This window comes from Zalophus californianus, chromosome 10, assembly GCF_009762305.2.
Source record: "Zalophus californianus isolate mZalCal1 chromosome 10, mZalCal1.pri.v2, whole genome shotgun sequence".
Taxonomy (NCBI): domain Eukaryota; kingdom Metazoa; phylum Chordata; class Mammalia; order Carnivora; family Otariidae; genus Zalophus; species Zalophus californianus.
In genome coordinates this window covers 60,142,931-60,169,401 of record NC_045604.1, presented here as the reverse complement: position 1 = coordinate 60,169,401, position 26,471 = coordinate 60,142,931, and the positions used below count along the sequence as shown (strand labels likewise).

Genomic DNA, 26,471 nt, shown 5'->3' with positions numbered 1-26,471 from the left:
CATAGGACAGCACTGCTCAGGTACTGCATGAAAATGCAGTAAACTTTGTTAACTCTTACTGGCACTGCGGCAAACCGGCGTGGGCTAGTTTTGGCGACCTTTGCTTTGTAATTCTTCCGTAGCTGTTCAACATGTGTACGTGTTCTGTCTTCTTTTCTACTTACCCTTGCGTCCCTCGCCTTGCCCTCGGGAAGCATTTCGGAGAGCATCCTTGCTGTCCGCAGGTGGCCTCTAAGCCCTCTCACTTCCCAGCTGCCCCACCGGACTGCAGCTCCTCCTAATGAAACCAGCAAACCCAGCACCCGCCCCAGCCAAACGCTCTCGCTCTTCTTTCGTTGCAGGATGTTCTGGAAGCTCTCCCTGTCCTTGTGCCTGGTGGCCGTGCTGGTGAAGGTGGCGGAGGCCCGCAAGAACCGGCCTGCGGGCGCCATCCCCTCGCCCTACAAGGACGGCAGCAGCAACCACTCGGAGCGATGGCAGCACCAGATCAAGGAGGTGTTGGCCTCCAGCCAGGAGGCCCTGGTGGTCACCGAACGCAAGTACCTCAAGAGTGACTGGTGCAAGACGCAGCCGCTGCGGCAGACGGTGAGCGAGGAAGGCTGCCGCAGCCGCACCATCCTCAACCGCTTCTGCTACGGCCAGTGCAACTCCTTCTACATCCCGCGCCACGTCCGCAAGGAGGAGGAGTCCTTCCAGTCGTGCGCCTTCTGCAAGCCCCAGCGCGTCACCTCCGTCCTCGTGGAGCTCGAATGCCCTGGGATGGACCCTCCCTTCCGACTCAAGAAGATCCAGAAGGTGAAGCAGTGTCGGTGCATGTCGGTGAACCTGAGCGACTCGGATAAGCAGTGAAGCCCCCGCGGCGGGACGCAGCCCGCTCTGCGCGCCGCCGCCGCCGCCCCCGTCCTCTGAGCCCACGCACGCGCTGCCCGGTGGCCCCCTCCGCCGCAAGCACGTTTCCCGGGGCCGGCGGCGCCCTTGTCACACGCGCACGCCGCAAGGGGAGCTTCGCTGGTGTGTTCCCGGCCGACCGCGGGCCCCTCCTGGGCGTCCCCAACAGGCTGCGTTTCAGGCCTGCGGGCCGCGGCTGAAAACCCACTGCCCACCAGCCAGGGGTCGGAGAGGGGCCTTTCTGGGGCTGCGCTGCCGATGTGGCATTGATGTTTCCACCATGTGGAAAAGCGAGTCTTTCCCGGGCCTCACCCTACACTCCAGCTCCCCTTTTCCCAGGAAGTGAAGGATGCGGCCCTCACCCCTCTCCCGCTGGGCCCGGGGCCCTCCGGCTGCGAGGTTCCCCGGTGAAGGGAGGGCTGCCCTCGCGCTGCTGTGATGCGGATCTGGACGACGTCCGTACACAGGGAGGTTCTCCTAACAAACCCGATAGCCGAGAAGACGACTTGAGCCACTGGGATCATGAAATGGGCTTCCCTGGGGACCTTGCTCACAGCAGGCCATACTCTCCCCACTCCCAGCCACCACCACCTCTTCTTGCTCACGTCCCCCCCCCCACATCCGTGGACTCAGATGAACTCTGGTGTGCATGCTATTATCGCTGCAATTAGAATATTATTACACACAAGGTCTTCATATTAACGCTGGTTTTGTAATTGACCTGTATTGTAAAGAGCTGTTCAAAAGCACTATAGACCTATCCATGTATTGTTTCACGAGTTTGGACTCTGGCTTTGCAGCACCATTCTGAGTAAGGCTCACAGGGGGGTTCACTCAGTAATAATGCTTGGTCAGCAGTTCACTGTCATGCACCTATTCTTAGATTGGGCAGGGAGAAGGCAGGTGATTTTACATTGTGATTTTACAATGAATAATATTTCACTGAAGGTACTGAAGCATTGCAGCACAAGGTAGGAAGTGGGTTGGGATGGATGGGTGTAGGGAGGGGACTCACTGGGAAGTCATCAACAGGGAACTCAAAAGCCCTGTGATGTTTAATATGCATATGTGGTGTGAGAAGGTCTACTATTTTACTACCATGACACTAAACGAAAAAGAATATTTCCTGGTAAAAGAGAAATATTTAAATATATAAGGAGTCAGGTCACTTTGTGGTGTAGGAAAAAGTAAAAGATAAAATATATAGAATAGAAATCTAGTTAAGCTATCCTACAGAAGCTTCCTTTTCAAAGAATGGACTTTTTTTTTAAAGGATGATCAAACATCAGCTTACCTTTTATTTTTATAAGGAATCAATAAGGTTTTTATGTTGTAGTCTCTTGGCATAACAAAGCTGACATAATTTATTTTCTTGCAAAATTATACTTAGTTTCGGTCCCTTTGCTAAATTGCCCCACAGAGGCTTCCCTGTGAGTAATGTTTATGGAATCTGATAAATGTGAATGAGATGTTGGTGGGAATCAGCATACTTTGAAAACCTTTCATTGGTAATTTCTGAGCACCGAGTCTCAAGTACTGCTGCCAAGGGCACTCAGAAAGGCCCATTTCCAGGTTTGTGGGACCCTCTACAAACTGCTTGAGGGACTGAGGCTTCCTGACATTAGACAGTGATGGGGGCAGGTCTAGGCGCATTCACCTGGAGATCAAGGTGTGTGTCCCTGACTCCATTTCCTGCCTCTACACTGCAGGTTTCATTTCTGTCTCTTCTGTAGCTCCATGAGCCCTGAGCAGAATGTGCTGTTGTAAAAAGGGGTATTGGTGGTTTTAGAAATGGGTATATACAGCCCTAAATCAGGAGGCAGAACTCAACAGAAATCCTTGAAGGCTGGAACCTTGGGATGGAAAGAAAGAGTGGAGAGTGTGTCCAAGTTCAGAAATTAATTTTGCATTGAATAGAAAACCTCAAGTCAGATTCAGTGCAGAACACACAGCAGAAAAGCTGTAAAGGAAGGAGGTCCACATGACCCTAACAGAGGCCAATGGAGTGGAGTAGGGTGGGAGTGGATGGGAGTCTCTGGCTGACTGCAAAGCCAACCCTGTCATTTTATTAACACATAACCCGCACAGATAGAGGAAGGATTAAGCTATGAACTCACAGAATACAAACATGAGCACACTCTCTTTGAACCCAATTTTGGGTGTAGCAATAGAAGCAATATGATATGCTGCAGTGTGAAGCTCCTTCTGGGGGTTCTTATATGTACAAAGTTTACCTTATAATGGCTCAAATTGTATTTAATTGTTTTTTTGTTTATAAATGAAGAAAAGCTCTAAGTATAATGTAATTATTTTATAGGTGTACTATTAAATTATAGAACAAATAAAGATACTCTAGGATTATATGTGATCCTGGTGTGATGTGCCATAAAAATGGAATTCAGAATTTGTTTCAGTGGGCAATGAAGAAAGCACTGTGTGTTCAGAGTGCTTTTGTCCCGTCATGGTGAGTTCAACCCTTAGCCTACATCCTGCAACCTCCTTTGGGACCTGGCATCTTCAAAGAGAATCAGAATCAGGCATTCAAGGAGCAGAGGTGATGGGGATGGCTCTCAATCCTGGTCTTGGGGAGTTTCCAAGCCTCTTACAGATTGCTCAGCAGCTGAAGACAGAATTCTTAAGCTCTTCTCATTGTGCTCTTTGAATAAGAAATACTGAATGAGGAAGTGTTGAGAAACTGCTGCAAATAGAAGTTCATCTTACTTGTAATGCCCAGGTCACCACAGTTATCTCTTCAACAAGCCAGAACTTGTCCTGAGTTTTGTCCATTTTCACATTCACTTTTCACATGTTTCAACATTTCTTAATTTAAATACTTTTTAGTTTCACAGTGTCTCTATTTTTCAACTAATTGACTTATATCCCATTCAAGTAATTCAATTACCAATAAAACAATAAACACTATAATAAAATTGCATATGATTGATTTACTGTATGGACTTCAAAGGAATTAAATTTAACTTAATAATAATTTATCTTAGTTTATTAAATGGGACAGAATATTCCACTTAAATGAGGCTAAGGTATTTCAGTTCACTTGTTTCTGAAGTCGGCCAATAGATTTTTAAGTTATAAAGTCAATGAAAATGAATTTGTGCTATTGAGTGAACAACTTAGAATGTATGTATTCCTAGAAAGCTCATGTGATGATTGACTTATCACCACTGATGATTAGCTCTACATACAAGATAACCAATATGACCAAATCATAAAATACAGTTAAAATTTATTGATCATCAGGTTATCATTTGAATCCTTCTTAACCTCCACCCACCCTTGCTACCCTCTTCACCCAATTCCACTGCCACTACTTCTCAAACACAGCAGGCCATTTACCAAGAGGGAAAAATGGGAAACCAAGTAGTTTTTGTGGTGGGGGTGATGATTGTATCCTTTGGCATTTCTGAGTTGCTGATTTCTCTACCACTCAGTCTGGGATACATAAGGGGAGTTGGGGGTAGGGGAAGCCAGGGAAATCGCTTTAATGTCATTCCTTGGATCCCAAGGTTCCTACCTGATCTACCTCTTTTCCCCCAACTTTTAGAGCCTTATTATGTTTGAGATATATATATATTCCAGAGTCTTTAGTGGGAGGCATAGGCAGAATGTGTCTACTCCATCTTGTCTGGAGTCAGAAATCTTATGAATCTTTGTAAGATTTACTGCCTATTCTCTAAGGTTTATAATGTATAAACCTTAGAGTTTGGTGTATATATTATGTATAAACCAAGACCTCCAATATACTGGCCCCATATCTCTCATCTGGTCCTATTACATGATGCCAATCATATGGTGAATCAATATGACATTTTACAGAATGTCCATAAAATCCAGGTTATTTCAGATTACATCTTGATAAAGGGTGTAAGAAACTTGCATAGACTTGAGGGCAAGACCATAAACCATCGTTTATCCCAAGGGAATGCCAATGGCATCCACTTCTTGTTCCTGATAAGTGTGGCTAGAAACACATTTGCTAGATCAAGTGCTGGAGGCTATTTTAACCTGTTCTAGCAAAACAAAACCAAAAACAAACAAACAAAAAATACATTGAGCACAGTAGCTGCAACTGGGGCTACTGTCTTATCACCTGCCTTGTTCTTATTTGATTTTTGCAAGAGCTTGCCTGGGGTATGGTAGGAGTTATCATAATATTCAACTCTTTGAAAGTTTCATTAGTTTACTTCATCCCCTTTGGAATTCAGCATTGTTTTTCATTTACTCTTTTTTCTGGGGTAGGAAGTTTCAGAAACTTCTACTTGCCCCTCCCCACTACAATAGTTCTTATTCAAGAAATCAAGGAATCATTGTGAGGGTTCTTCAAACTACCAAGTGTGTCCCTTTCAATTGTGCATTTGGAGATTAGGAGAAGGACCACCAAATTGGTCAATAGAGTAGAGGCCCTCTGAGAATCAGACGGGCTAGGACTCTGATAGCCTTTATATACCCCTCATTTTAATATGCAGTGGTGTTGGTTTACTGGGTCTCCGGATATTTGTGAATTCAAAACCAGTGTTCAATAACCTTCAAAAGTTCTGAGTATTCCTCTTTTGTCCGCATAGCACATTTACCTGAGTAACTAGTCTTAACTCCCCTGGTTAAGTACCAGAGGAATAACAAATAAATATATCTGCCCTGGTATTAAAGGGTCCTGACTTCTAAAGAATCAGCCCCTCCTTCAGTCAATGGGTTCCAATCTGATCTGGAAACTGAGCAAGGAATTGTGATTTTTTTTACTGAGATACTGCCCTCTGTCTCTGATAATCCATCATTGATTTCTTTTGACTATATAAATTAAGCAATACCCTTGTTGACAGCCCATCTATCTCATATCCAGGAATACCATGTTCTGTTAATCAACTCCCAGTTGGGACTCTCTGGATGCCACTCCAATCCCATAACTCCTTGCAACAGTTGTGCCCACAATACTCCTGAAAGTTAAGCACTGGCACCTGGCTTATATTATCTTGAGATCTTGTTATTCTCAGGTACATCAGGGAGCCTAGTTTTTTAACAGCATCTCTTCCTACTGTTAGCCCTGGGCTACAGACAACTGAACTTCTCAGTACCGTGCTGCTCCTAAAACAAGTACATTGCTTTGCTGAACACAGACTTTCCTGGGACTGTATTGGCTGGTGGGTTTTTTAGCTTTACATAACAGATGTACCTTAGCATGCCCACTTCTCTGAGCCTGAGGATCATTTCCTCCACCATCCATCATAGAAGCTCTTGCATTTTTATTTCATTGAATATGGATCAGTTTTTGTGATACTCTAAGAATCATGATAGTACCCTATCACGTCCCTGGGGTATTTGCCACAGTGGTAAATCTTGAATCATGGGAGACTGCTCCCATGGTGATACCTAGCTTAACCCTCTGCTCCCCCTCCTTGATCCAGCACCTTCAGAACACAATCCCATACTTACTTAACCTGGCTCCTGCAGTGACTTTGCTCTTATCCTTTAGCTAACCCAGCACATCACGAGTAGGGGTGGGTGTCTAACAACAGGCCTATCAAGTTCAGAGGAATAGAGGAGTTTGAGATTCTTGACAACATTTATCAAGGTATTCTCATCCCATTTTTAGGATTTCAATCCTTCCTTATTAGGATCTTAACCTTGGCACAGAAGTCTTGCTGGAACTAAGAATCCAAACTTTTCTGAAATAGCACTACTTCTACAATTGAGTCTGCCTGACTGTAGGAGACTAGGGCTTAATTAAACTCTGCCAGAGACCACATTGTTTTCATATTCTGAATGAACTGGTATTCAATCACCCTAAGTCTTTTTTTTAATCTCTTCAATAAATCTATGCCACTTGGAAGTTGTTACCCAATTCCAAAGTCTGTAATAGTCACACTATACCTTGTAATTCTTTTTTTTTTTATGTGGTGTACCTTATAATTCTTGAGCACCACAAGTACTGCACCAGACAGGAGTCCCCTCACAAACAACCCACCTCACTTTATTCCCGGGAAAAATATTAACAGTGCATGCTACAGTATGCCAGGGGATATCTCTGGCAATTTACTGGCAAGTGATCCATCTCCAAATCCTGTTTTAGAGTACACTTTCTGGACCACTCCTGGAACTGCCTATCTTAGACTGGTCTCTCAAACTCTGAGACAAACTGTTTAGGCAGAAGGTTTATTGGGGAATAATTTCAGAACACAGACCTATAAGGGAATGAGGAAATAGGATTGTGTAGCAGAAAAATTAATCTGGTTGCAATTGAGGCTCCATCTGATCCTATGCAGAGTTCTGGTGCTGGGATGGTGATTAGAGTGGTCCCAAATTGCAGCAAGGAGGACAGGGATTTGGATCCCACATCAGCCAGTCACGGGCTTCAGGGAATCCCCTGGAGGAAGAATGCATTCTCTTGCACTAAGGACAACTCTTAGTAAGGGATAGAGTTTTGAGCCATCAGCAGGTGACTAATTCATTGGGGTCAGGAGGTGATGTGGGTTGGGATGGGTGCATCAGCCCTGAAGAGGGTATCTGAGTGGATCTCATAATATTCACCTTAGCATGTGTGTTGGCAGGGGCGGGGGTGGGGGTGGGAAGAGAGTTGATTTTGGGAGGAAGGGGAAACAGAGAGTAAAGAATGTGGATGACCTTGAAAGAGAAGCAAAGGAGGTTCCACTTGATTTTACGCGAAATAGAAAATTGTTGAGAAATTTGACTGAGGATCATTCTAGTCACAATATGCAAGATGACTGGAGGGAGCAGAATCCATATCCAGACAGCCCAGCTCAGCTCTTACAAGAACTTAGATGGAAGATTAGGGCCAGACAGGGCCAGATTCAGAATTGAATCTGAAAGAAAGAGACAAATATATGAAATATTTGCAGAATTTGGTGACTAAAGAGGAGTATGGGGAACCCATACAAGTCAGGTGATGACATGGGTTTTTGGAGATGTTAGGTCTGCAGTGATAGTGAAATAATCTAAATAAAACTATCCCATTTGAAGAAATAAGACTCCAATCAAGTGACAAGCTAGAAGCAAAAAAACCATGACTAAATTCATGAACAGAGTTACTTCCAAAAGAGAGAGAGAGAATAAGGGAATAAAAGACAAAGTTACCTTTGGAAATACAGATGACCTTTGAAAACAACACAGGTTTGAACTGTGCAGGCCCACTTATACATGGACTTCTTTTTCAATAAATACAGGACAGTACTGCAAAATACATTTTCTCTTTCTCATGATTTACTTAATAACATTTTCTTTTCTCTGGCTTACTTTATTGTAAGAAAACAGTATATAATACAGATAACATTAAAAATATGTGTTGACTCCCTTGGGTGGATGGCAGAGTAGGAGGACCCCAAGCTCACCTCATTCCACGTTTACAACTAGGTAACTCTCACTTCCAAGTAAATAAACTGGAGAGCTATCCAAAGACTGGCAGAACACACTCCACAAACAAATGTAGAGACAAAGCTGCATCTGAGAGGTTAGGAAGGGCAGAGAGGGTGGGCTGGAGCTGCCCGCAGGAGGAGGGCACTGTGGGTACAGGGAGGGGAAAGCACCAGGGAGACCACACAGGGAAAACAAATCCCTATAACTTCTGGCCTTGAAATCCAGAGGGGCTGGATTCCAGAGCTTGTATAACCAGCGGGACTTGGAGCCTGGAGCTTTGAAAGTCAGCTGACTCAGCAGCACTGGGTGAGCCTGGAGGGCTAGTGAGAGCCTGGTCCCTGCCCTTAAAGAGACCACACAGCCCATGGAGAGGAAACATAGAAGTGACAGTTTGCACAATGGGAGGGAGATATGTTTATACTGATTTTGGAGTGTGCTGGGGGACTTCTCCAGGAAAAAAGGAGCTGGCAGTTTCCATTTTCCTCCCCTGCCCCCCAGCAGAAACACAGAGCCGTCTGCAGGAGGTGATGCTGCACAGCATTTGCTACCTAATGGGCTAGCAGTGTACCCTGCCCACAAATTCTCCTGAGGACTTGCCCACCCCAAGCCTCTGGCCTCAGCCCTGGGCTCATCACAAATTTTGTTAATGCTGCGCATGCACCCTGCCCAGCCACTGCCTCAACACACCATGCACTGTGCTTTAAGGGATCCAGCCTAGGACTAACAGCTCAGTGCAAATTTGGTAATGCCACACACACGCTCTGCCCAGCTGCCCCGCACACAGACACAGCACGCGCCACCACCACTCACTCCCTAGGCTGTGTAGGATATGGCCTAGGACTAGCAGCTTAGTGCGAAGTTTCTAATACCTGATGGTCATGGGCGGTGGGGGGGGCACTGGTGGGGCGCCGGGTAAGATAGGTGCTGGGGATGAAGGAGTGTACTAGTGATGAGCACCAGGTGTGGTATGGAAGTGTTGAATCACTATCTTGTATACCTGAAACTAATATTACACTGTATGTTAACTAACTGGAATTTAAATAAAAAACATTACAAATCTTTTCTAATACTGCTGCCTCACCCCCAGCCCTTCTGCAATCATGCCCCCATAGATGCCTGGGTCTCCCTAACATCACAGAGAGCAAGCACAGCCCACAATAGGCAGAGTCAGTGCAGACATCTGGACTGAAAGGAAAAGCTACCCAGACACAATAGTAGGATGCAAGCAACACACATAGGAGACTCCTCTGAAGTGCCAGGTTCTGGTGAATAGGGAACACTACACTGCAGGACATTACAGAACCTCTTCTTCATAAAGCCACTACTTTTAAAAGCAGAAGACATAGCTGACTTTCCTAACACACAGAAACAGACACAGAGAGGTAGACAAAATGAGGAGACAGAAAAACATGTCCCAAATGAAAGAACAAGACAAAATCACAATATGAGATCTAAGCAAAACAGAAATAAGTAATGTGCCTGATAGAGAATTTGAAGTAATGATTATAAAGATACACACTGGACTTCAGAAAAGGGTGGAGGACATCAGTGAGACCCTTGACAAAGAGATAAAAAAATAACATATCAGAGATGAAGAACTCAATCAGTGAAATTAAAAATATGATAGATGGAATAAATAGTAGGCTATAGGAATGTATCAGGGACCTGGAGGATAGAGTAATGGTCAAGCTGAACAGGTGAGAAACCAATACCACATAATGAGACTAGACTTAGAGAGCTCAGTGACTCCATCAAGCATAACAGCATTTGCATTATAGGGATCTGAGAATGAGAACAGAGAGAAAGGGGGACAGAAAAGGTATTTGAAGAAATAATAGCTGAAAAATTCCCAAACATGGGGAGGGGAACAGAATCCAGATTCAGGAGGCACAGAGAGCCCCCAACAAATTCAATCCAAGGAGGTCCACCCCAAGACACATAGTAATTAAAATTGAAAAAAAAAGTAACAAGGAAAGAATTTTAAAGATTGCAAGAGAAAAAAAGACACTTATATACAAAGGAAACTCTATAAGGCTATAAGCTGTGACAGAGTGGATGAAAAAAAAAATAAGACCCATCTATATGCTACCTACAAGAAATTCTTTTTAGACCTAAAGACAACTGCAGATTGAAAGTGAGGGGATGGAGAAATATATCATGCCAATGGATGTCAAAAGAAAGCCAGAGTAGCAATACTTATATCAGTAAGCAATACTTATATTTAAACAGACTTTAAAACAAAGTCTGTAAAAAGAGACAAACAAGGACATTATATAATCATAAAGGGAACAAACCAACAAGAAGATATAACAATTGTAAATATATATGCACCCAACACGGAAGCATCCAAACAACATAAAACAGTTAAGGAACTAATCAATAGTAATACAATAACAGTAGGGGACTTTAACACCCCATTTACATTGATGGACACATCATCCAAACAGAAGATCAAGAAGGAAACAGTGGCTTTGAATGACACACTGGGTGGATGGATTTAACAGATATATTCAGAACATTCCATCCTAAAACAGCAGAATATGTATATATTCTTTTCAAGGGCGCATAGAACATTCTCCAGAATGGATCACATATTAAGCCACAAAACAGGCCCCAACAAACTCAAAAATATCAAAGTTAGGGGCATCTGGGTGTCTCAGTTGGTTAATCATCTGCCTTGGGCTCAGGTCATGATCTCAGGGTCCTAGGATGGAACCCCATGTCAGGCTCTCCACTCAGCGGGCAGTCTGCTTCTCTCTCTCACTCTCTCTTTGTGTGTGCTCTCTCTTTCAAATAAATAAATAAAATCTTTAAAAAAATATTGAAGTCATACCATGCATCTTTTCTATACACAATGCTGTGAAACTAGAAATCAACCACAAGACAAAACCTGGAAAGGCCACAAATACATGGACATTAAATAACATGCTACTGAACAATGAATGGATCAACCAAGAAATCAAAGAAAAAATAAAAAAGTACATGGAAACAAATGCAAATGAAAGAAAACACAATGGTCCAAAAACCTGTGAGATGCAGCAAAAGTAGTTTTAAGAGGGAAGTTTATAGCAATACAGGCCTACCTCAAAAAACAAGAAAAATCTCAAACAGTCTAACCTTACACCTATAGGAGCTGGAAAAAGAAAAGCATAAAACTCCAAATCAGAAGGAAGGAAATAATAACACTTAGAGCAGAAATAAATGATGTACAAACTAAAACAAAACAAAACAAACAAGAAACCAATAGAACAGATCAATGAAACTAGGAGCTGGTTCTTTGAAAAGATCAACAAAGTTGATAAACCTCTAGCCAGAATCACCATCAAAAGAGAAGAGAGAAAGAGAGAAAGGACTCAAATAAACAAAATCAGAAATGAAAGAGAAGAAATAATAACAAACACCACAGAAATACAAACAATTATAAGAGAATGTTATGAGAAACTACAGGCCAACAAATTAGACAACTGACAAGAAACAGATAAATTCCTAGAAACATATAGCCTACCAAAACTGAAGCAAAAAAAAAATAGAAAATTTGAACAGACCAATTGCCAGCAAGGAAATCGAATCCCCAGCAAACACAAGTCCAGGACCAGATAGCTTCCCATGAAAGTTCTATCAAACATTTAAAGAAGACTTAATACCTTTTCTACTTAAACTATTCCAAAAAATAGAAGAACAAAGAAATACCGAAATTCGTTCTATGAGGACAGTATCACCTGGATAACAAAACCAAAGACACTATAAAAAAGAGAATTACAGGCCAATATCTCTGATGAACATAGATGCAAAAATCCTCAATAAAATACTAACAAACCAAATCCAATACATTAAAGAAATCATTCACCAAAATCAAGTGGGATTTATTTCCAGGATGCAAAGGTAGTTCAATATTCACAAAGCAATCAGCATGATACATCACATCAATAAGAGAAAGGCTAAAACCATATGATCATTTCAATAGACACAGAAAAAGCCTTTGACAAAGTACAACAACCCATTCATGATAAAAGCCCTCAACAAAGTAGGTTTCTACAGAACATGCCTCAACATAATAAAGGCAGCATATTGAAAATCCACAACAAGCATCAAACTCAATGGGGAAAAACTGAGAGCTTTCCCCCTAAGGTCAGAGATAAGACGAGGACATCCACTATCGCCACTTTTATTCAACATAGTACTGAAAGTCCTAGCTACAGCAATCAAACAAGAAGAAGAAATAAAAAGGCATCTAAATTGGTAAGGAAGAAGCAATACTTTCACTGTGTACAGATGGCATGATACTATATATTAAAAAATCCTAAAGACCCCACCAAAAAATTGCTAGAACTGATAAATGAATTCAGTACAGTCACAGGATACAAAATCAACACGCAGAAATCTGTTGCACTTCTATACACTAACAATGAAACAGCAGAAAGAGACATTGAGAAATCAATCCCATTTACAACTGCACCCCAAATAACAAGATACCTAGAAATAAACCTAAACAAAGATGTGAAAGACCTGTACTCTGAAAAATATGCAACACTGGTGAAAGAAACTGAAGACAAGGCAAAGAAATGGAAAGACATTCCATGCTCATGGATTGGAAGAACAAGTATCGTTAAAATGTTTGTACTACCCAAAGAAATCTACAGATTTAATGCAATCCCTATCAAAATACCAATAGCATTTTCACAGAACTAGAACAAACCATCCTAAAATTTATATAGACGCACAAGAAACCCAGACTAGCCAAAGCAATTTTGAAAAAGAAAAGCAAAGCTGGAGGTATCACAATTCCAGGCTTCAAGTTATTTTACAAGGCTGTAGTAATCAAAAGAGTATGGTACGGGCCCAAAAATAGACACACAGATCAACGGAACAGAATAGAGAACCCAGAAATAAATCCACCATTATATGGCCAATTAATCTTTGACAAAAGAGAACAGAATATCCAATGGGAAAGAGAAAGTCTCTTCAACAAATGGTGTTGGGAAAACTGGATAGCTACATGCAAAAGAATGTAACTGGACCACTTCCTTATACCATACACAAAAATAAATTCAAAATGGACTAAAGACCTAAATGTGAATCCTGAAACCATAAAAATCCTCGAAGGGAGCCCAGGCAGTAATTTCTCTGACATTGGCCATAGCAACATTTGTCTAATATGTTTCCTGAGGCAAGGGAAATAAAAACAAAAATAAACTATTCGGACCACATCAAAATAAAAAGATTCTGCACAGCAGAGTAACAATTAACAAAACCAAAAATCAGCCTACTGAATGGGAGAAGATATTTGCAAATGACATATCTGATAAAGAGTTAGTATCCAAAATAGATAAAGAACTTACACAACTCAACACCCAAGAAACGAACAATCCAATTAAAATGGGCACAAGACATGAACAGACATTTCTCCAAAGAAGACATCTAGATGGCCAATAAACACATGAAAAAATGCTCAACATCACTGATCATCAGGGAAATACAAATCAAAACTACAACGAGACTATCACCTCACACCTGTCAGAATGGCTAAAATGAAAAACACAAGAAACAAAAAATGTTGGAGAGGATGTGGAGCAAAAGGAAACCCTCTTACACTGTTGGTGGGGATGCAAACTGATGCAGCCATTCTGGAAAACAGTATGAAGGTTTCTCAAAAAGTTAAAAATAGAATCCAACAATCAAACTACTAGGTATTTACCCAAAGAATACAAAAATATTAATTCAAAGGAATGTATGCACCCCAAAGTTTATAGCAGCATTATCTATTATAGCCAAAATATGGAAGCAGCCCAAGTGTCCATTGACAGATGAATGAATAGAGTGATACACACACACACACACACACACACACACACACACACACACACACACACAAATTGAATATTATTCAGCCATAAAAAAAGAATGAAATCTTGCCAGTTGCAATGACAAGGGTGGAGCTAGAGTATAATGTTAAGCAAAATTAGTCAATCAGAGAAAGACAAATACCATACCATTTTCACTCATACGTGGAATTTAAGAAACAAAACAAATGAGCAAAGGAAAACAAAAAGGGAGAGAAAAACCAAGAAACAGACTCTTAACTCTAGAGAACACACTGCTGGTGATCAGAGGGGAGGTGGTGGGGGGATGGGTGAACTAGGTGATGGGGATTAAGGAGCACACCCGTTGTAATGAGCACTGGGTGATGCATGGAAGTGTTGAATTACAATATTGTATACCTGAAATTAATATAACACTGTATGTTAACTATACTAAAATTAAATTAAATTAAATTAAATCAAATAAAAAATAAGTGTTAATCAACTGTTTATGTTATCAGTCAGGCTTTCAGTACAGCAGGCTAACAAAAGTTAAGTTTTGGGGGAGTCAGAAGTTAAGTTATATGTGGACTTTTGACTGTGCAAGGTTGATACCCCTAACCCTTACGTTGCTCAAGGATCAACTGTACTTAGAAAGAATAGGAATAAAGGACACGAGTGACATTTCCTCGGGCAATGTCTGCTCACTACCTAATACAAAAAGTGGGGCCTCTATCATTTCACTGAGCCACTCTTGTCCTACACAATGCTTCTACCCTTCCCTTGTCCTGTGCATCTCTCTGCTATTTGAGCAGTGCCACTCCTTCCTGATGAAGCACTGTTGGCTTGAGTCCCAACTCCAACTCCAATCCTGAAGGAAAGAAGTGTGTTTAAAAACCTGGCACACATAAAGAGTGCCTAACCACTACCTCCATACATAAAATTCTGCTGCCAGGACATTCTTCATCTAACAAGACCAAGGCCATACGAGGGATGCAATTGCTAATGTCTGGGGAGTAGGTACTGGATCCCAAATTATGAATTGGGTGTCTAATCAAGGCTGGAAACTTTAAATTTTATGTTTGAAAGTTCAGCAAAAAGGTTTAAGAGTTATTCAAATATTTACATCTTGTAGTTTTTTGCTTTCTGTTTTTGTTTTGTGGTGGTGTATATTTTTTCTAATTTTTGTTTTATTTGAGGAGCCAACCAATATACAACTTGTGTTCCCATAAGCACCACACGTCTGTTTTTCCATGTGCTAGAAGGCACTCTATTGATGGGGTCTATTTCTGGATTTATCCTGGAATTCTGTAAACTAAATATTAAAATTCTTGATTCTCACCCTTTGCTTGAAAAAATGAGCTCCCTAATTTAAGGATATACTGACAAGTTACAGATAGCATTTACCAAGTGAAATATATGGATATGAAATAACCAGTATTATGGAGCCCAATTTAGATTAATTGAATTCTATTGTGATATGGCTTACTATAACATGGCTTAAGCATATTGCCAGTTTCGGAACCCCAAAGCCCAAAACCAACAGAAAAATCTCACTGTTGATTAGCCTGTAAGGAGCGGGTTGGTCCTGGGATCCATTGCATGGATTAGAAAGTGATGTTAATTTCTGGAAAATTTACCATATATGATAGGATTTTAGCCATAAATTAGAACCATTTACATAAAGTCAATGAGGGCTGCATGAAGTAACTCCACAATTGAAGTGAATGGGGTTTTGCATAAGAATTACCAAAATGGGCCATTGTGAAATAAAAAGCCCAATGTTACTGTAACAATCAGACCACCATAGGAGAAAATGTGTCCAGTGGCCTACAGACCACCCTGACTTCTTTTTTTTCTTTTTTCATTCCTGCAACAGACAAGCAAGGTTGGCTTCCCACCCTTACAAATCTCCATAGTGGTCTAGTGTGAGAATTTTCCTTATCTTCCCTGTGGACAGTATCTGAGAGAGTTGCTAAAGTGATGTGTAAACATCAGAAATTAAAGCATATTGTCTGCTTGATTCCACAGAATTGACCATATAGGTGTGTCATCTGATAATTGAAATGAGACACATCCCCAAAATTATAAAATATTTCTATATTGACTTATTTTTCAAAATTATACAAAATCCAAAACAACCAAAGGAAATAACAGTGGAGAGATCCCATGGCCCACCAGTTTCCCTTCTCCAGAAGCAGCTCATATTAGCAGTTCCTCATGAATGCCTCCTGAGATCATCTATGTATGCTAGTTTCTGGATTCAGTAATCACATTGCCCCCATTTTGACATAAAGGGGAGTGCACTGTACAGTGTTGCTTCTTAGTTTTTTTCCACACAAAAATGACAAAGATATTAGCTTTTTCATGATTTTTTTTCTCTTAACAAAATGTTGTACGTCTTTTATAACAGTACAGAAAGTGCCCCACATTCATTCTTTTTTAAAGCCTGCACGTTACCTCTTTATTTAGAAATTTCCACTATTTTGCTGTTACAAATACTTATTGTCACTTTCTAATATGTTTAATATATATAGCTGGGCCAGTTCCTCCTTCTACTGCTCTTCCCCCCCCCAAAACCTTCATGACTGTTCCTGTTTATTTATTTTTATATATAAATTTTAAAATCAGCTTCTTCAGTTCTTGCCATCCCACACCCCAAAATATTCTGTTGATATTTTTATTTGGATTTCATTAAATTTAAAGATTCATTTAGGGAGTACAGACATTACCAATCATATGCTTTTCTATTTTTTGTGTGTTTCTCAGTTATTTTCATGTAGATCTCACACATTATTTATTAAATTTATTCCATGCTATTCACCTTTTTTGGCTGCTATTTTAAGTGGGGAATTTTCCCAATTATAACTTCCAACTGGACATTGAATACATGAAAGTTCTTGATTTCTGTATGTTAATTTTTTGCCTAGTCAATTTACCACATTCTGTTATGGTTTCCAATAAATTTTTGGCTGATTATTTTGTTTTCTGAGTATATAATCTGATAAAGAGCAAATAAAAATTATTTAACTCCACCTTTTCAATTTTATCCTTTTAATTTTTTTCTCTCATCAGAAGAGTGATAAGTAGAAATGGTGAAAGTAGACATCTGGTCTTGTTGCGAACTCTTAATGGGAACATTCCTAATGCTCCCATTATGGTCAAAGCTGACTTTGCCTTCAGATATTTGATCTTTTAAGGAGGTATTTACATCATCCAGGCTTTTTTCATCAAAAATTATGTTGAATGCAAAAATGATTTTTTAGCAGTTGGAGGAACTCATAATTTTTCACCACATATAAATATTTTAAAATACATAATAACATGCAAAGTCATATACATATGATCATTCTGGTATTCCAGAAATAAACCCCAATTCTTTGTGGTTTTTCTTTGTGTCTGCTAGTATTTTGCTTGGTATTTTTGTAGTACTCTTCATAAATGTGTTGGTCTGTAGTATTTTCGAATAATCTTTAGCAGGGTTAAACTCACCAGCTCTTGGTGAGAGATGTGTGTTGGGGAGAGGATTGGGCTTTGTTTCAAGCTAGCAAATATTTCATTATGAAGTAATGTGGAGAGCATGACTTATTCTTGCACTTATTACTCCAATTCAGAGTAACTTTCTCCGCCTTATTGTATTGGTAGACATCTTCCTGCAAATCTTACTTGTCTGTCTCATTGCACATTTAGGCCTCCTCCCTGCTTTAAGGAAAAGTAAACCATATACCGGGAAGCTTCTAAAGCCAAAGTACCAACATCCATTATAGCAAAGACAGGATTCTGAGGTGGCACCTAAGGGTGTGACCTCATCTTGGTGAAGACTTTCCTGGCTTTTTCTGAGATCTGCCTCCATGAGCATCTCTTCTCTGCCTCTTTCCATACCCATACATTTGGAAGATCTTCCATGTAATTTGTGGTTTGGGTTTTCAATACCTCTAATTTTAATCAAAGATGAAGTTTGTGCTTTTGCTCCTTATTGCTTTGGGATGATTTCTGAGAAAAGACGGGGGTAAATATTCCCTTTATCACACCGTTTTAAAACTTAAACCTCTTCCTATTGTTTTTGATTACATAATGCATAAGATGCATTTCATGGAAAACAAAAATTAAAAAATACAGCCTCTCAAGGTCTGAGTTCACTGATTGGGAAGTGAAAAGGACCATGACTGATGGATGTAACACAAGGAAGGGTTGCACAGGATTCCAGAGCATGGTCCTGACAATTGCTTTTCTTCCCTAGTCCTCCTACCTGGCATCCAAATCACTCTCTTCTTACCATACTTTGTTTTGCTTTGTTTTTTCTTGCTTTTCTGGCCTTTAGTTGAATGGATAGTTTAATTCCTTCTGTGTTTTTAATTATTTCCATTATTTTAAGGAATACCCTAAAACTTTCACTTATATTTAATTTCATATTTTTGTAGCAGAGTGTAAACATATTCAGTGTTGCTATCTTCTGCCTTTTCTTCATCATAGCACTTAAAGCTTACATAGCACATTCACAGGGTGGCCAGAGTTGGTATGGGATGCTGTTAGTTTATGGAGGTTTTCTTGACATAAGAGTACATCCCTGTACCCTCAAGGGTATTCTGGTTTGAAGAAAAATTATTGGTCACCCTACTAAATTATCATAGCACCTGACATTATTTTTCATGATATTTTTTGTTTGCCCCCACCCCGCCCCTGCTCCCGCCCCAGATAGGACCTTTTACTGTTGCTCCATTACTCCCAAAGCCAACAATAGTTTCTGGCACATATCAGCCACTTTATAAACATTTTCTGAATGATATGAATGAAGAGACTAAGGTAAGATCCTTAGCATGCTTGAATTGTTTCCTCAATTTCTCCTATTCATTTTATCAATAAAATTCTAGTCCCCTTTATAAACATACTCGTTATAGTTACTGTTTACAATCTAGAGTTGATTTATTTCACCAATTTCTCTGCTCTCTGTGATTTCTTATATCCCAACTTTTCACTGTCTTTAACTTTTGTCTTTGCTGAAGTGTGCCCTTTAGCAGCTCTTTCAGTGAGGTTTTTGGGTAGTAAACCCTTAGTTTTCATATGTCTGAAAATATCTATGTCCTCTTCCATGTGAATGATACTTAAACTGGATATAATGGTCTTGATTCATTGTTTTCATTACATAATTTGAAGGTACTATTACCCTTTGTTAATATTTATTGTTGCTGAAGACAAACCTGCTTTCAGTACAATTATTATTCCATTGTAGGTGATGTATATTTGGGGGGGGGTCTTGAAATTTTGTCTTTATGTGGCTGGAGACTTTGACTTTGACTTTTCTAGGTGCAAATTTATCAGTATTTATCCTGCCTGGAATTTGTTACACATTTTCAAGCAGAGAATTCATGTCTCTCTTTAATTCAAATTCTCAGCCATCCCTCAAGCCATTATCTGGCTTCTCTACCATTTCCTTTAATTTCTCCTTATAGGATGCCTCTCTGATTGGTTTCTCAGTCTATCTTGTATCTAACTTCTCTTACACATTTAAAAATGTTTTATCTCTCTGTGATATGATTTCAGTGAATTCCTTGGTACTATCTTCCAAATCACTAATGATCTCTTGAGTCCATCTAGAATTATTTGTTTACATATGTACTTTTATTTCAATGATTATATATTTCAAATTCTTTGCAGGTGCTAAACATAGTTATTATTAACTCACATAAATTTTGCCCTATTTGCATTTTTGAAAGCGAATTCGTCTTCATTTATTGAATTGATTTGTTTTTTATTATTGACAATTTTCTTTAAGTGTTTTGGGAAGTGTGTTTTGCAGACTCGTCTTGAGGGGATATTCATGCTCCTTCTCCCCTTAGCTCTTTATATCAAGTCATTTTCTATCATTTCCATCCATTCCCAGTTCAGAACAAAATTTGGGGCGGGGGGGCTCTTGGCTTCCGTGTACCAGTGACATTGGAGATATTGCAGGTGTAGATATGGGCCAACAAGTTAACTGGCCCAGTTTGCTCTTTGGGGCTTTCTCTGCTTTCTCCTGCTATGACATACCTCCTGCTTTGTTTGCCATATTGTGTGGCATCCACTGTAATTATTTTTGATTGACTCTCACTGGTGGGTAAGTCCCACTCTAGTCCCATATCCCTGGTGGGAAGCTTCATTTGGTTTCCCTCCATAAATGGGGCTTGATTAGCTCCCATTACCCTATAGAGATTCCTTGCTCACTCACTTGCACTCTTTCCTTCCCTGTTTATAGCCCCTTCTCCCCTTCCCTTACTGATCGGTTGTCTAGTTCTACTAGTTGGTGGGAAAGGAGTAGTAAAACCCCCAACTATGATTATGGAATGGTTTGTTTCTTAATTCTGTCAATTTGTACTTCATTTTATTCTAAGGCTGTTATCAGCGCATACATATTTATGACTATATCTATTTGTATCTTTCTAATTTGTGTTTTTGGAGGCAGCATAATGCTGCCTTTCAAAAAAAAAGTACATTGTGATAATCTCTGCCTTCTACAGTGTTTACACATAAATTTACACACAAAATAACTGTCGATAAGCTGGTGTTTAAGGCTGTCATCTTGTTGTTTGTCCTTTGTTCTAATTCTGTTGTTCCTAGTCCTTTTTTGTCCCCAAGTATTCAAATATATTTTGAATTCCATTTTAATGTAGGTATTGGCTCTTTACCTATAATTCTTCCCCTTGTGTTTTAGCGGCTGCACTAAGGGTTATACTATACATTTTGAGAGTATATATCCTTAAGTTTTCAGTTTATTTGGAATTAATATTTTACTACATCATGTAAAATGTAGAAATCTTGCAACTTATTCCCTCATCCTGTGCCATCTTTGGAAATTGCCTTATGCATTACATTTACATACATTATGAACTCTCCAACGAAATGTTATGTATTTTTTGCTTTAAACTGTCAGTGTTTAAAATAAATTAAAAGCAAAACTTGTCTTTTATATTTTCCTAGATATTTACCATTTCCAATGTTTGCTGTTCCTTCTTGAAGATGCACATTCTCTTTTGGTACCATTTCTCTTCAACTTGAACTTTCTTTAGCATTCTTATAGTACAGGTGTCCTTGTAACAAATATGAGTAGTTTTCTTATAAATGCAAGCATATTTTCATGGGATATGGAATTCTGGTTGACAGGGGCTCTCCTCCCCCACCCTCCCACCCCCAGGACTTTAAAGATGATGTCATCTGGCCAAAAAGACTGCTGGTTTGGGACTCTGGCTGCTGAGTGCTGTACCATTACTAAAGCCTGTCCTCAGGCCATTATCTTTTTGTGTGTGTGTGTGTTATGTTAATCACCATACATTACATCATTAGTTTTTGATGTAGTGTTCCATGATTCGTTGTTTGTGTATAACACCCAGTGCTCCACGCAGAACGTGCCCTCTTTAATACCCATCACCAGGCTAACCCATCCTCCCACCCCCCTCCCCTCTAGAACCCTCAGTTTGTTTCTCAGAGCCCATCATCTCTCATGGTTCGTCTCCCCCTCCAATTTCCCCCCCTTCATTCTTCCCCTCCTGCTATCTTCTTTTTTTTTTTTAACATATAATGTATTATTTGTTTCAGAGATACAGATCTGTGATTCAACAGTCTTGCACAATTCACAGCGCTCACCATAGGACGTACCCTCCCCAATGTCTATCACGCAGCCACCCCATCCCTCCCACCCCCACCACTTCAGCAACCCTCAGTTTGTTTCCTGAGATTAAGAATTCCTCATATCAGTGAGATCATATGATACATGTCTTTCTCTGATTGACTTATTTCGCTCAGCATAACACCCTCCAGTCCCATCCATGTCGTTGCAAATGGCAAGATTTCATTCGTTTTGATGGCTGCATAATATTCCATTGTGTGTATATACCACTTCTTCTTTATCCATTCGCCTGTCAATGGACATCTTGGCTCTTTCCACAGTTTGGCTATTGTGGACATTGCTGCTATAAACATTGGGGTACGTGTACCCCTTCAGATCCTTACATTTGTATCTTTGGGGTAAATACCCAGTAGTGCAATTGCTGGGTCATAGGGTGGCTCTATTTTCAACTTTTTGAGGAATCCCCATACTGTTTTCCAAAGTGGTTGCACCAGCTTGCATTCCCACCAACAGTGTAGGAGGGTTCCCCTTTCCCCGCATCCCCGCCAACATCTGTCGTTTCCTGACTTGTTAATTTTAGCCATTCTGACTGGTGTGAGGTGATATCTCATTGAGGTTTTGATTTGGATTTCCCTGATCCTGAGCGACGTTGAGCACTTTTTCATGTGTCTGTTGGCCATTTGGATGTCTTCTTTGGAAAAATGTCTGTTCCTGTCTTCTGCCCATTTCTTGATTGGATCATTTGTTCTTTGGGTGTTGACTTTAAGAAGTTCTTTATAGATTTTGGATACTAGCCCTTTATCTAATATGTCATTTGTAAATATCTTCTCCCAATCTGTCGGTTGTCTTTTGGTTCCATCCTCCCTGAGGCCCCATAACCTGCCTCCTTTGTTCACTAACCAGGGCCTCCAAGTGGTTTTTATATTTTGTTCAGAATTTATAGTTATTATCTGGGGAGGACTGGTCTCTTAGAAGCTTAGTCATATCAGGAGTAGACCTCGAGAACTCATGTGTCTTGTTTTTTTAAATCTCTTTTCTACTCTGCTTCTCTAAAAGTTTTAAACAGAATATTGAATAAGTCAATCCATTATATATATTTTTTATTACATTTGTTATTTACAATAGTAGTATGTTTGAAGGGCAAAAGGATGGTGACAGTGGAGTGTTTCTTTTTGAAGTGCTGTTTACTCTGACCTCGTCAATACTACTTCTTCATGGTTCTCTGCTTTTAATTCCCTGGTTAATCTTCCTGAGGTTCCTTTTGTGACCTCTTTATTTCTGTTTGTCTTTTCAACACTAGTTTCAACACCTTCTCAGTGATTTTTTAAAAAATAATCTGTTCCCAATTTCCCAGTTTCAACAATCTACTTGATTTCAACTATCACCCCGAATATAGATGGCTCTTACCTCAAAATCAGAATTAAACCTATCTCATGAGTTCCTCATCAGTATTTTCCAGCTACTAGAAATACCAACTGCATGTCCAGCACACATTATGGATTCTTCATTCCCTTTCAACCCTGAACGTTTCCCTTCTCTTCCTCTAATTTATTTATTCATTAAATCAGTACATCTTTATTGAGTGCTGCAATACTGCTTTTAATGTTACAGATTTAGTCCTGAAGGAAAAAGTCTGTCTTTCTGGATTTAAACTTGAGTGGGTGACAGATTATATACTAATAACTATATAATATCAGGTATTCTGAAGAAAATGAAGCAGATTTGGGAAGATAAAGACTTGGGAGCTGCTTTTCTTGATAGACTTACCAGGTTTCTCTAAGACAGACATTTTTGAAGAAACTTGACTGAAGCATTCCTCTTATCACCTTTGTTGATGCACAGAGACACACTTTGTCAGATAACCCAGACAAGAAACCAGATTGTCATCTTAAATTCAACATGCTTTCTTGTTTTTCACATGTAGAGATTTCAGAAGTTCTCATATATATTTTACCTCCTTCACATATCTTTTCCTCAGCGCCAAGTTTCCATCTCTACTATTATCAAGTCCTATTTCTTTGAATTGAAATAGTTTATTTTTATTTTTTTTATTATGTTATGTTAGTCACCATACAGTATATCATTAGTTTTTGAGGTAGTGTTCCATAATTCATTGTTGCAATAGTTTCTTTAAAGGTGTTCTGGCCTCCAGGCTTATACTTCTCAACACTGGTACCAGAATGGGCTTTATTAAACCCAAACCAGTTCACGTTACTACCTTAAAATAACTTACTGGCTCCACAGTGTACTACATACTGTTTCCTCTTATTAAAGACTTCCATGATCTAGCCCCTGATCCTACCCCTAGCCCCTTACCACTTACCCTGCCTTACACCCTATCTCTTTTTCTTGATGTAGAACTAATTCTTCCACAGGTGTGCCAGACTATTTTGCATCTGTTTTCCATGCCTTTTTCCCCTCAGTTTGTTACCTCTCTCAGAAGTGCATCATCATCCCCTCCTCACCAATCATTTGGAAAACTTTTAAGACTGCCTTTCAAACAAGCTCTCAGGTGCTGTCTGGGCTGCTGATGTACTGCCCTACTATGAGTAGGAAGGGCCTAGATGATTCTCAGATCCTCTTGACCCCAAACTGTCATAAAATTACACTGTTTCTACCATAAAATTCTTTTCTATGCCTCTAGCAACATCTTTCACCATTTTCTCTTGAACTTTATGCTCTGCTCCCTCCATCTAACCTGAACTAGATAAAACTCCTAAAAGAAATGATGTTTTTGATGTGTCTTTGAGCACTGTCTTTGCATCTGCAGATTTCTCTTCTCCCCCTTCACTTGCCTAATACCCACTCATCCCTCTAGAGTTAGCTTTCTGTGCTCTCTGTTCGTAATTTTTTTCAGGTACACTCCACTACCAACGGTGGGGCTTGAACTCATGACCTTGAGATCAAGGGTCACATGCTCTACCAACTGAGCCAGCCAGGTTCCCCAGCTTTCTGTGCTCTCTGAATTGGACATTACAATGATCCGTAATTGTTGCTTTATATTCTATCCCCCCCCAACTTGATGAAGATCTTTGAGACATGCAGTTAGCACCATGCCTTGACACCAAGTAGATGATAAGTCAATGTACAGGGGATAAAAGAGTTAATATTGAAAAATTATCAGACCCAAATGCAAAGCTTACTTATGGAGCTTATGGACAAGAAAACTCTTGTCACGCTTCTCCAGTAGTGGAGTGCTTAGTTTTCATTCCTTATTTCCTCTTCTACATACATCCCATCTCCACCATTACTTTCCCTTTGGCCTTATCATCTTCCAATAGCCCTTAAATAACCACTTAATCTGTATCCAACGAATTTTTGCATCTAACTTTTAACTTTTGGAAAAAGGATTTCTCAAATATTGATATATCTCTGTTCATATATGGGAATTACCTCTTCCTTAAGATTGCATAAGAAGCATTTCAATTTTTTTTCAAATACTCAACTACTAACAATTGTTAAACTTGAAATAAGAACTTTTTAAAAATCTTCAAACACAGAGTCTAACTTATTTTCCCCCTGTGTTAAATATGATGACTGCATTTTGCAAGTTTCCTTAGGCAATATATACACAATAGGTACAGAACTCTTTTATTATTCATTTTATTTTCATATAAATTAACATCCTAGAAAAATTGAAATAGAAACACTAAATACAGTATTGCACATAGCGATCTTTGTTAAATGCCCTATTATTTCAGTGAAGAATGGTAATATACACACTGGAGGGACTGAAGGAGACAGGAAGACTACAAAACAACAACCAAAATCCACTACTGTTTCTTTGCACTTAAATTACAAACTAAAAGGTAAGAGACCATACTTTACATAAACGCAAACATAGTTATGATTCGGAACATTTTCTTTTTTAAGTTGCTTTCCAAGATTGGTTTCCAATAGCAAGAAATATCAACAACCATAACCCCAACAAATATCATCAAAAGAATTTTAAAAACCCTACCTATTAGTGTTAGACAAAACCATCACAATGCATCATGAGATGACTTTAACATACTCTCACAAAGAATGGGAGATTTACTTTTTTTACTCCTCAAAGTGAAATAAAAGAAAATCCTTTCCTAAGCTCCTTCAGATAACCAATCATTATATATTCATTTGACAGCTTTTAATCACCTGCTATAACACATAAAGACAATCCCAATCATGTAAAAATACTCAGGCTGGTACGTTTAATTAACAGATGCCAATTCATCCAAAGACCTACTACCCACCCCCCTTTTTTGGCCAACAATTAGTCACGGTTGGCAATTTTATGAGCATCATTTATTTAAATTCATTCAAAATATTAAGTCATGTTTTCTTTGTGAAGGCCAATGGTAAAGTTATAGAGAGGCACACCTTTAGTTTAGTTTATTTTAGCTGAAGATTAGCTTTATGTAGGGTCTCAAAGAACACAGGCTGATAAAAGCCCTCATTAAACTTAAAACTCTGATTCCTGCCTATATTAGATGATTTATAGGAAAGGGTTTACCTTTTGCTATATTTCTTCTATTCATTATCTGACTTGTGTAAAAAATGATAATCTTCTTTCACAAATATATAGTTAGGGAGAGCAACCCACGAATTGGGAAAGCCTTGATCATGATATATAAATGGTACTTAAATTTTAAAATAGAAAATTTATATGTAGACATGTAACTGATACAAACAATTCACTAGAAATAACATTTTAACCATAAATCTAAATGCAGTGACATGGAGTACTGGTTGTCAGTAGAAAGGAAAGTGTTTTGCTGGGATAAGGAATATTCTCACGAAAGTAAATTTTAGGTTAACATTTA

At 39.5% G+C, this 26,471-nt stretch overlaps 1 protein-coding gene across 4 annotated transcripts in view; it reads left to right on the top strand.

Annotated features, from left to right (window-relative positions):
- GREM2 (gremlin 2, DAN family BMP antagonist) overlaps window positions 1–901 on the top strand; it is a 109,319-nt gene extending 108,418 nt beyond the window's left edge. For 3 of the 4 annotated variants that reach the window (XM_027614198.2, XM_027614197.2, XM_027614196.2), the window contains exon 3: window positions 342–857. In XM_027614198.2, coding sequence (XP_027469999.1) covers window positions 343–849 — 507 coding nt within the window. In that variant the 5' untranslated portion in view covers window position 342 and the 3' untranslated portion in view covers window positions 850–857. Of the gene's footprint in view, window positions 1–341 lie in introns of all 4 variants that reach the window. The other variant, XM_027614195.2, reaches the window with a different exon arrangement.
- Window positions 902–26,471: the final 25,570 nt, after the last annotated feature.